The sequence below is a fragment of the Rhamphochromis sp. 'chilingali' genome (genome assembly GCF_963969265.1).
Source record: "Rhamphochromis sp. 'chilingali' genome assembly, chromosome: 6".
Classification (NCBI taxonomy): domain Eukaryota; kingdom Metazoa; phylum Chordata; class Actinopteri; order Cichliformes; family Cichlidae; genus Rhamphochromis; species Rhamphochromis sp. 'chilingali'.
Genome location: NC_137933.1, coordinates 36,539,385 through 36,551,539, shown reverse-complemented (window position 1 = coordinate 36,551,539; position 12,155 = coordinate 36,539,385). Strand labels below are relative to the sequence as shown.

At 40.5% G+C, this 12,155-nt stretch overlaps 1 protein-coding gene across 4 annotated transcripts in view; it reads right to left on the bottom strand.

Annotated features, from left to right (window-relative positions):
- The window catches only part of kif13ba (kinesin family member 13Ba), a 50,879-nt gene extending 40,016 nt beyond the window's left edge, over window positions 1-10,863 (bottom strand). For all 4 annotated transcript variants that reach the window (XM_080885017.1, XM_080885018.1, XM_080885019.1 and 1 more), the window contains exons 1-3: window positions 10,738-10,863; window positions 10,156-10,511; window positions 4,145-4,238 (exon numbers count right to left, since the gene is read on the bottom strand). In XM_080885017.1, the coding sequence (XP_080741143.1) occupies window positions 4,145-4,238; window positions 10,156-10,225 (164 nt within the window). In that variant the 5' untranslated portion in view covers window positions 10,226-10,511; window positions 10,738-10,863. The remainder of the gene's footprint in view (window positions 1-4,144; window positions 4,239-10,155; window positions 10,512-10,737) is intronic.
- Between the last annotated feature and the right edge of the window lie 1,292 nt (window positions 10,864-12,155).

Here is a 12,155-nt window from a genome sequence, read left to right as displayed (position 1 = left end):
TCCTTCCACATTGAACAAGACAGTCAGGAATGAGAACATAAGTTACATTTGGAAAAGTCCTAATCCTTATATTTCTATATGCTGATGTCTGTATCGGTTTACACAATAAGCTACAAGTCTTCAAAAAGTAATCATCATTTAGCCTTGGGAAAAAAAAAAAAAAAAAAAAAAAAAAGTGTCCTCTGCTTTGACCCACATTAAACTGGAGGTATATGTCTAAACTGAAACAACCGACAGGTGCTTGTGCATCAGCTGTAAGGCATTCAGCACCAAGTCCATCTGGATGCATGCATTTACTAATCAGGAGTAAGCTTGAGAGCAGATACCTTTTAAATGAAAGTTGTGCTCCCAAGCTACCATTAGATATCAGATCAAGTAATCAGATCAGTGGCCATGACTTTCCCCTATCTGCCTGGTTAGAAACACAGGTCCTGACAACCTAAGAGAAGAAAATCCTTCATTTGTATTTAAACAGAACTAATCCTGAGTTTCGGCAACAACCCCCAACAAAAACACTTCTGGAGACGTTACTGAAAACTGTCTCACGGCAGAGATTAGGGGTCTACTACATTAGAAGGTGAACATTTCCACAGGTGAAGTTTTCAGCTTCTTTTTTAATTAATAACAAGGCAGTGTGTTTTCTTGCACAGCTAACGGTATGTCAGAAAGCAACCTTAGGTTAAGGAAACTGAGAATAACTCTGGACACACACACACACACACACACACACATCCCCCCTCCCCCTCCAAACGCCTTCGACGCTTATTCCCTTCCATGCCGATGGTGGATCAAGGAGTCCAGCGCTGCTGCAGGCCCGGATGTACTGTCTACATTGGCTGTCTCTCACCCTTTACCCATCCCTGTTGCTTGTCATGTGTTTCTTTGGTGTATTAAGAGTTTTTTCATGTGCTATGTGCAGAGGTGTTTCTGTTCTCAAACTGATCTCCCTATTGAAGCTCAGTCTGGGGGGAGTTATTTTTTTTCTCCTTATCTTTCCTCATGTGGTGCATTTTCCATTGTTATACCTCTCTGACCTGTCTTCCCCATGTGATGTTTTTGTGTAATGTATGTATGGTCGGAGGGTAAGATGGCGCCGCCATAGCGTGCAATAGGTCAGCAGCCTTAACATGAAATTTCCCACTCATGGGACTAATAAAGGTATCTTATCTTATCTTATACACCAGCCTTCATCCTTCAGCCCACCAACACTATGCTGATTATATATTGTACTAGTGGGCTGTATATAAATGCATATTGAGCTACCCTAAAGTTAAATAAACCTGTCACTGCTCTGTAGATGCCCAGCAAAATGATCCCAATCCTTTTGTGAAGGCCACATGTCACATGACCTCTGACTTAAAACTTCCTTCCTTGAGCTCATTTGTATAGCAAATGTCCTGTCCAATTTTCAAGCTGCCTATTGTTCCACACTAAGTGCTTTTACACAGTGTAAGCCACAGTTCTGACAGTCTGTAGTGATTTGTTTAACATTGTTATTATTGTTTGAATTATATTAACAAGTGCAGTAATAAGACTCTACTTAATGCCAATTAAAGTAAATAAATTTAAATGAGAGTCTAATAATAATAATAATAATAAAGCTAGTTTGTGCAGATAAAGCTATCAGTAAAGATGACGTTATCTTCTGCCCAGCTTTAAACAGAGGACCTTTATAACTCAGTAACTTAAACAAATAGTGTGCACCTGCAACACCCTAACCTTTATTGCACCCACTCCAGTCTTTCGAAACCTTAACAACCAGGAAACTTGGTGAGTAAAAGATAATCCTCAAATGTAAACACCATGTCAATGAAACCTGGACCCAAGCAAACAAAATAAAAACAGCATCTGCAAACAACACTCAGCCCATCCTTCTGTCACTTCGTTAGTCCTTTGTCACTGACAGACAGTGGGAGAAGCGGCAGCGCTGCTCTTGTTCAGGCCACCATAAAAGTCACCTCTAGGAAGTTTATGGGCGACAGATGCTCGTGTAAATGAGGCTTTCCCCCCCTCTTCCATCTTCTCCTCAATCAAGGAAGGGGCTTTACGGTCACTGGCAGTGACCCAGAGTTAACCTCCTCGTGCGTTGCTAAGGAAACAGAAGAGTTGAGAAAAAGGGAGGAAGCCCAGGCACAAGGAGTTGAGCAGGAGTCAAGTCTGTCTTTTTATATATACAACTCTCTCTGTCTGCGTGCATCTCGATGGTGCAGTCTTTCTTCTAGGCATATCTCACACAGACACACACAGACACACACACACACACACACACACACACACACACAGTGCTGCTGTCTGCTCATGAACGTCAGCCTGAAGCCATTATTCACCGCGTCTGATCTGGCAGTCTGCAGTCGGCTTCAGCAGTCACAAGGAGGTCTTTCTTCTGACACAGCTGGTTTCCACCAATATGGTCAGTAGTCAGAATCCGTAGTCAAGAATGATTAATAGATGATCTCAAACCATCAGACTAGACGAAAAAAGGTTAATTAAAATCGCTTACTTCCCATCAATTTGAGACGCAGTTTGAGCGATCTCACCATTAGTCTGGAACAACTTGGACAGCACACACACAATCCTGTTCTGTGTTTTACAACCAAATCTAACACATCTTAATTCCTTCAGTACAGGAACTCAGACACCCCGAGCACAGTTATGCCATTACCACCAACAGCAGCTGGTTAACAAGATGGGAGGGAAAGCCAAGAGTGGAAAACAAGAGACAAGTGGCGTGAGTTAAAATCCACCTGCCTTGAAGAGGCCCAACAGGTGGCTGGTCTGCTTCCTGCCAAAAACTACATCATGAGGACATTCCAGACAAATCTGAGACAAGACCTCTTGAGAAACAGCAATTAGAGGGAGGATATAAGAAAATTCCCAAAGCACTGCAAACCTCTCAGAAGACAAAAGGGCAAAAAAAAGAATAAGAAAAAAAGCCAACTATAAATCTGTATGAGGGCAATAAAAGAGGGCTACTGGCAGCTCATGAGATGTGTGACTATTAAGGCCGTTAAAAGTAAGACACTGAAAGCACATCAATATTATTTTATCCTTTATTTTCTTACAATTTGGCTTAACCATTAAAAGTATGTCTATTCAGCCCGTATCAGCATGGTGTCTCAGTGGTTATCAATGTTGCCTCATAGCTAAAGGTTCAAATACAGGCAGGACCCTTCTGTGTAGAGTTAACTCACTTATAAAGAAGAGAGAAAATAAATATCACAAAACAACAATCTGTTCAAGTGAATAAACACAAAATTACATTACAGTTCGTGAAACTTTGTAACGGAGGTATTTAATTTTCATGTCCGCAACATGTATTTTGTTTAGAATGGACAAAGTGTGGACAGGTAGCTGTTGCAGTCAAGACAGCAGAGCTTGAAACCTTCTAAAATGACAAATAAAGTGTATGACTTGAACTTGGGTCCCTGGTGTGAGTGCTGAAACCTATACCCTAAACACCAATAGTTTTTAAGTGTTAATGATTTAAACTTTTCTAGATCTAAACATATTTAGTAAGGCTGACATCACCACAAAAGGCATGATACTGCACTTTAACTGATGAATTTACAGTAGGTAATGACTAGGTCACATGTGTGACACCACTGGAGTGGAGTTAACATTATGCCTGTACGGGATTTCTTTGGGAGTTCCACTCTCTGCCACAATACCAAAAAAACAAAACAAAAAAAACATGCTGCCTATTTTGGCCTAGGACACTCAAAAAACTTTCACTTCCTGGTAAAAACCCAGGCTAAAAATTGCTCCTTTCTTTTAAATACCCCTGGATAGTTTTGTCAGAATAAAAGTCAAATAGGGGTATTCTCAAGCAGGTTCTAGAGTTGTAAGAGCCAACTTTTTTCCATTGATTACTAAAATCATTTATGGATGTACATCTGTAATGGTCATAGTAGGTAATGTCCTCAGAACATTTTCTGAGAATTTCTCAAGTCTGTTCCACCCACATCCTCTTGAATTGTGTCAACACATAACAATGCAAAATGACTGTTTTCATTCACTGCTGCACAAGACATGCATTGCTGCCCTCATTGAGAAAGAAAAAAAAATAAAAAGGGGGGGGGGAATTAGGTGCCAGTGAAGAAAATACATCAGCTGTTGACATGAGTCACACTCTAAACAGACTTACCTAGAGTCTCCTTTTCCAAGGTTACCTCCTGCAGGATGGAGGATCGTCTGGTTTTTCACCATTTCCACAACACATTTAGTGTTTAATTCCTTTTCTGTGGATCAGAAAACACAAAGTGTTATTACTAAACGACTGAAGCTCAAAACCTCACACATCCCAGTCAATGCAACCATTCACAAGCAAACATAATATTTGGACCCAGAATCCTTAGTGTTATATACATGGCTGACACCAAGTAACTTTTATTAACACTGCTCTGATAGCCACGTCCTCCCTGCATAACAAGCAGGAGTTAAACTGCATTAGATATTAGCCGTAATTTCCTGTGGAACAAACGTTATGTTTAAACAATTGTGTGTGCAGAAAAGCAATCACAGACTCAGAAAAAAATGACCTTTTACTTTAGAGTAAGCATTTGGCTAATCAATACCCTGGTTATTTTGGGCACACAAACACATACAGAACTAAGGACGTTCCATTCTGACCGTGGCCTGTTCGTGCAGTGACGTAACACTTGGCCTTCAGACCACCCACTGCCCACTTCCAACTCAGCATGTCTGTCGGGAGACAGACACTCTCTCTATTTTTAAGATTAGACATGTTTGATAAAGGCTATACTTAAATCTAGATCAGATGACACACTATAGTAAAAGTGGGTCGATTCTTGGCGTTTGATTGTCTCGCTATTACTGTAAGATCCATAACTTTATAATATAAAACAACTTGAGGGGACTTGTTATGATTTGACACTATATAGATTAAATTAAAAGCATGCATAAGGACTGATCTTGATGCCTTTTTCATTTATAAAAAAGAAAAAAGCTAGCTGTAAAAGTAACCAAACTGGAAAATAACAATAAATAATTGAGACTGGTATGTCTCTCCATTCATCTGCCGTCCTTAGGAGACCTAATAATAGTTGTCTGCATACTCGCATGGTAGGTGCTGCCAGCATATCCTGGGCTTCCAACATCTGACAGAACTGCTTGTTTATTTGAATTAAAAAAAAAACATGTACTCATAGGAGAATATAACATTAGAGTCACTGGAATTTAAAAAAAAAAAAAAAAAAAAAAAATTACCACAAGTGTGTACAATTATACATTATTACTATAGTTAAGACTGTGGTTACATGCCACAAAATACTGAATAAACATAATTAGTCAGTTTGTTATAAATTAATGTTTAATCATAATAATAACACAGCTACATACCACATCAATAGGATGTCTTTCTGTGTCAGCGGGAAGCATATTTGTTAAGACCATAAATATATGGCTGGGAATTGTGTTCTCCCTGGTAACGATAGCCTCTTTAAAGTATCATAAAATTACCCTGTGATCAGAGGTCACAATGGGGTTCCTTAAAATGCAAATCAGTATTTGCTCAAGGTCATTTTTATTGATAATAAATACCATCCTTCCACCACCACCATATGACCTTGTTCAGGCCATGTGTACATATGCATGATAGAGTAGCAGTTTTATTACATTGTTGCTGTGCAAATTACCACCATATTCAGTAAATACTTCAGCCAAATCTTTAGATATGGGCTGTTAGACTTTTTATTAAACAAACAGTATATGAAATAGACGACTGTCAATAACCTCTCAACTGTGCAGTAGGCTTGCAAGAACATGTAGGGATGTTTCGATCATCAGCAAATGTGTTAGGACAGGAAAAACAGTTTGTGGTTTCAATTCCTTTCTGCAACAAGAACTGTCTAAAGTAGCGTTACAGAAGTGCTGTTTCTTCAGTCGTTTCTTTTTTTTTGTAACCAAGTCATGACTGCTGGTATAATCAACAAGTCAGGGTGACGCATACACTCGCTCACCATGTGCCAAATCATAGCTTCACAACCAACAATTCAATATCACTATGAGAGGAGTGCAACAATATCTCCCAAATTCCATAAAATAATTTTTGAACCACAGTTGCACAATTAATCCACTTGATTGGATCACAAAGCAATAAACTTGCTTATTCTAATCCATTTCTAGGTAAATTGGTACCTGAATGGCCTTTAAACATTAATTAATTTCACAGAATTAAAAGCTGGGAGGGTAAGACAGTTTGAGAATATTTATAACCCTAGTGCACAGAAGACATTAGTAGCCTTTCTCATGGTTTGGTGACAAAGTATGAAAAGTTAGCTTTATTGTTAAATAAAGCAATAAAACACGCTTTAGCAAAGGGCATTTCCAATTGCTGTGTAGCTGGTGAATAGGTTGTATGTGGTTTTACATGCTGAATTATTAGCATAGCTGCCTTTGCCTAACAAACAAGATGCAAATAGTCACTTTATCTAGATGGTACAATTTCTTACATACAATACAAATGGGAATCCCAATGTGTGTAGTTGTACATCTCCAGGCTTTTCTGGCTTAAGCGGACAGGGTTATGGATGCGAGCATGATTGGACCACATACAGTTGTGGTCCAAGGCACATAGGCACAAGAAGGCTGTATTGCTCGACTTAAAAGAAGTCAGCGCATTTTACAGAATTTTTTGTTAATTTGACAAATAACGTGTACTTTATGCTTGAGCAAAATCAGTCTAACTTACAAAGATGTTCAAAATCAAAGGTCTTGTGATTTTCCGTGGGTGGAAGGGCAAAACTTGTCTGGTCGGCACCAAAGTTTACTGTATGCTGGAAAAACTGACGTCCGATGGGGAGGCCAAGTGTGGTCATTCAAATTAGAAATATTATGTATTTTAAGCTGAACTGTCTGCTTTGTGGAGCTTGCACTACTGTTTCAGGCATGAGGGTAGAGCCATGGAAACTTAATGTCAAAGGTCAGAGAACCTGAATCACGCTCCAATTCTTCTGCTGTCAAGGGCAGTACAAAGCAAAAAAAAGGAAAGCAAGAAAAAACGGCAGGTTGATTCAACAGAGAGCCCATAACAGACAGAAAGAGCAAACGTTAAACAAGGGGGCTGACACAGACATACAGCTTTTAGAATGCAAACTTTCTGTTCTACTTTTTCCTTCTGTTACTGCAGCCTACATTACCCATGTGCCCCATGTGCAGCAGCTGTACTTTCTGCTCAGCAGAGAGGAAAGTGTGATGTAGCATGGTTGAGAGGATAAATGTACCCATTGTTATCTGCCTCTCGTTGCTCCATAACCAGCTCCCACTTTCCACTGGCCTTCCCTGGGCTACCGGTGCTGAGGTTTGGCACCACAGCACTGACATCAGCCAGGAAGCTGATTGGCCGCGGTGTTGCCGTTGCTACGCCTGAGGTTGCTCTGTTCTTCGAAGTCCACAGCCATGGGAACATGGAGGATTATGCAACGTTAGCAAATACTCATTCAGACTCACTCCCTTCCTGCCTTTGTCCAGCTAGGCAGCTACAGCACCTCTCCTCCTCAACCTGGGATACATGGGGACAGTGGCCTTGGGTTAAAGGGGCCTGCTTATTATTTCAGACTCTGAATCACCACACCAGCTAGGGAAAGCTGAGAGGAAAGTGCTCTCCCTTAACTACCATGACTGTTTCCAGAAACAGCTGTGTGATGGTGGAGAACAGAGTAAGAGCTGTGGCTGAACAGATCAAAGGTGCGAATGTGTGAACTGGAAAACCACACAGAGCAATTTTTCTGAGATCTGAGAGGATTTGTGAGTGCACTTCTCCTGGAGTGACTCTTGCCCACTGCTTTTTATGAAATCAAAAAAATACTACTTGAATGCTGGTAGATGTGGACAGAAACTCCATTCAGACAGAGAAACCATCAAAAAGGCCCTTATGGAAACGTGGCACTGCCAGTTCCAAACCTATTCCCACTGCATTTAGCAAACTCTCAATTTTCCTGCCTGTTCCTTTTTTTGCCAAAATAATAATTGGTTCAACTTGCTGGAAGATAGAGGATGCATACAGGAACTGGTTTATGTACAACATTAACTAACTACTAGACCTGGATGCTGGCTTTGATCTAGTTTTAAATCTGCTTCTGAAAGTTGCTTTTAGTGGTTTGAAAATATAAGCCCATTTGAGTATAGTGAACTCATTGTTATGCTCAAGAAACTAATTTGAGATCATTTAAGCTTTATGACCTGGCATATTACATTATCCAGCTGGAAGCAGCCACAACCACCAGTCTGAACCATTAACATGACTCGGGATGGAGCCATGCTTCCATGTTTATGTTGTGTATGCCAAATTATGAGCCTACCATGCAAATGTCACCACAAACATCAAGTCTCATCAGACCAGGGAATCTTTTTCCAATCTTCTGCTGTCTTGGCTGGCTAATTAGTTATTTATGTTAACCACCAACTGAACAGGTGTATCTAAAGTGGCTGTGGCTGATGGGCATGTTGTCAAAGTTCAGGAAATCCACTGAATTAAAATTCACTTTGTTAAGTGTAACAAATTCACAAGTCTACAAGCAATCATGTAAAGTAACTGTGACTTTAGAAACTATGTTTGTTTTTTCCACACCTGACTCACATGTAAGCCTTTCTCCATTCTCAGCAAAATGCTGCACAAGCCTTTATTATTTATGGAATCAATAATAAGAGCATTAAAGAATGTGCTCCAAGTATCAATAAAATCCCCTCATAGATATCAGCTGTACCCGTTAGGTCAGATATCACACTGAAAAGGGATAACTGAATGAGGACAAACTGAAGAAATCTAAGACAAAACAGGACAAATGAACTTCAAGTAAATTCCCCTCACTCCCTGTCAACTACCTTGCAGCTGTTGGTGAAAAACTGGACTTTTTAAAGTGGAAAACTTACTTCTAATTTTACAGAGAGCCATCAGTGAAGAAAAAAAAAAAAATCATCTTTCTCCCTGCAGAGTTTACTCTACATCAGAGTTCACAGTGAGATCAGTGTGGTGATCCACTGCCTTGATCTTGTGACCGACATCTCCAGTTCAAATGAGGGGGAGGACACACGTGATTCATTTTGCCGGTTGTTGGTCAACCACTCTACCTCAGCAGCTTTCCTCTTTCTCCTCCTTTTATGGGACACATGGTATCCCACGGCACAAACACAAATTGGAAATTGACCAGGAAATGTCATCTGTGTCTTCCTTCCTGCAGTGCAGGGAAAAAAAAAAAATCTGGAATGCATTTGACCGGCGCATTCGAGCATGCACAAAAGATTTGTGCAATACTGTGCTTTTGTTATCTGGGCTTTTCTAAAATTAGAGATGTAACAAGATGTAGATGTTAAGATGTTAGCAGCCCAGGAGAGACAGTGAGAGATGCAAAGACAAAAGCCTAAATTTCTGCTCCAACATCATTAGGTCAGCCTTCTTGGGTTATTTACATTAAATGAACCAAAAACATGCCTCCTCAGCATATGACAGTTGAAGCCAAAAAGCTACGGACATCTGTATCAGCCAGTAAAGGAGACAAAGCGTCTAGACTTCCAAACAGTAGATCTTCACACAGCAGCTCAGCTTTAAATCTGGCTGGATGGCAGGCAGCCATCAGGGAAGCCCTATGGCAGCACTGTACAAACATGTGCCATCCAGCTCATTTCACTAATGGGTGCTAATCTCTGACTGCCATCCTACTCCTAAGGGGGAAAAAAAAAAAAAAAAAACAGAAAAAGGGGAACAGTTAAGTCAGCCCAGGTTCCTGTGAATAATCCATACAGCATAAAAGTGTGAGACTGCCAACATGACATTACTGTATGTCAAGAAGAACTAGGAATCATGTGCAGTGTCAGTGTTTTAATTTCTCTGCACAAGCAATCATGCTGTATGTGTACAGAGATGTCAAAAGCCCTCCTTTTAGAGAACATGTGTTGCAGCTGAAAAAGACTCAGGTGGCACACAGAGATGCATTCAAGATTCTGATGAAGCCTCAAAGACACAAGTGCACACCAAATGTTTGAAATTGATGTGTCAGCCAACTGATTCTACCCACTCTTTCTAGAAACACTGGAGCAACTGATTATATCTCTGGGATGGACAACAATGTGAGAAATGAAATAAAAGTTTTTTGTATGGATATCAACCCCAGTCATAGCAGACTGAAGCCACCCTCTCACCTCTCCTGTTCATGGGCCGTACACGAACAGCCACCTTGACATTGGAGTCGTCCAGGCTCGGCTCCCCCATGCTGTCTCTTTACCCGGGGAGGGAAAGCAGCGCTTGTCCAAAATAAATCCGCCTTTCAGCTGAACAATCATCCAAAACTCGGGAAATGCTCCGCTAGCCGGACTCTGGGCCGGCTAGCCTCTCTCAGCTTTGCTCCACAGACCAGGCATGTCCACGGGAAAAAACAAAAAGCCTGGGTGAAATCCTGCAGGAAGACAGCCACCTCCACTACCACCACCGCCGCTGCTGCTTATTTTCTTCTTCTGTTCATATTCCAGGCTAATTTAAATCCGCCGGGGCGTGGAGGCTGGAAGAGGAAGGAGAAATGTAAATCAAGCAAGATATTACAGTAGCTGGGGTTTGTGACTGAGCAAACATATGCTATCTCCAAAGCCAGAAAAAGGGGGGCTAACCAGCTAATTTGCCAGGCAAACTGAAGGGGAGCAGCGGCAGGAAAAGAGCAAGTTTTGAATCTTTCCTACCATTTTACTCCATAACATGCCAAAACAACACCCAGTCTACGAGCTACACACCTAATGGAATTCATCCCAGATGTGACACCGTTAACCTGTCAGTTAAAGCGAAATGATCCGATGAGAACTGCCTGCCGATGATATGCAGCTTCCCAACGGAATCCGCTGTCCTCCCTTTGCGTCGAGTTGCAAACACCGAGCAGCATCCGCCCTTCCGCTTAATTATTTTCCCTTCATAATAAAAGCCCCGAAGTGTTGTTCTATCCCGCCGCTATCAAACATCGACTAAGTACACTGAATTATCTTAAAATAACGAACTGACAGTAAAGGTCAAATAAGGAAAAATACCAAACACATTGACAACTAAATTTCAGCTGCTTCAGTTTACGCCTGCTTTCATGATTTTATGCCAATTACCTTTACGTATAAACTTTACAAACTCATTTTAGTTGCGCCGGATTTTAACAAATTCATCAGTGGGCTTCAATTTAATTTTATTCATCATTTAAAGTTCATTCCTCGCTCAGCCATGAGTACGTCATCAAAACGCCCAGCCGGGTCCGTTAACAGCACGCTAGCCACACAACAAGCTCCCTTCTTAAGATACTAACTTGTGACTTTAAACTATAACCAGCGTGAATACAGCAGATACCAGCAAATGCCACAATCTTTTGGATAAATTGTTGATAAAAAAAAGTACTTTTTACCAAAACGGTTCAATACCCCGGCCACTCAGTCAGTCACGCGACACTTCCGGTGGTCACCGTCAAGTTAAACGCAGCATACGGAATACTTCCGATATTTTTTTTTCCAAAATATAACACGACAACTCCTTTTGACACTCATTGCAATTTCGGGTCATGTTCCTAAGTCACATCATAACATAACGTTACAAAATCAAATTCTAAATTCAGGCGCGACAAATGAACAAAGCAAAATCAATAAATACAGTTAACATTTAAGAGCTAACACAGAAAGCAATGTCTTCAAATATTAGCTATGCAGTACAGTTAATAATTTTACAGTTGTACCCAAATATCAGTGTAGCGATCAGCTTTTCTGTAAGAACCTGCTCAATAGATGGCCTGTCCAAACACTGAGCAAACAGCACTTCATAATTAATAACCTTAATGAGAAATAATTCGGTGGTAATTATCTGAGTACGTCCGTGGAAAATACTGAACAGGCAGAACCAGTAACAAGTAACAAATTTCATCAACGTGAATAGTTTATATTAGATATACAGAAAGGCCTATGCATATTATTAGTGTGTAATGCCTCAAGAAAAAAATCTGCAAAAAAGAAAAAACAAAAAAACGAGGTTGATTGACTATTAATTTTAAAAACTTATAACGGAAGTCAGTTCACATCCATAAATGAACAAAGGACTGTCAGTTTTGATTTTGAACGTGCTGGAAGATTCCTGACACCTAGTGGCCACAGGTGGAGCTGCAAGCAAAAAAAGGACGCCTGAACTG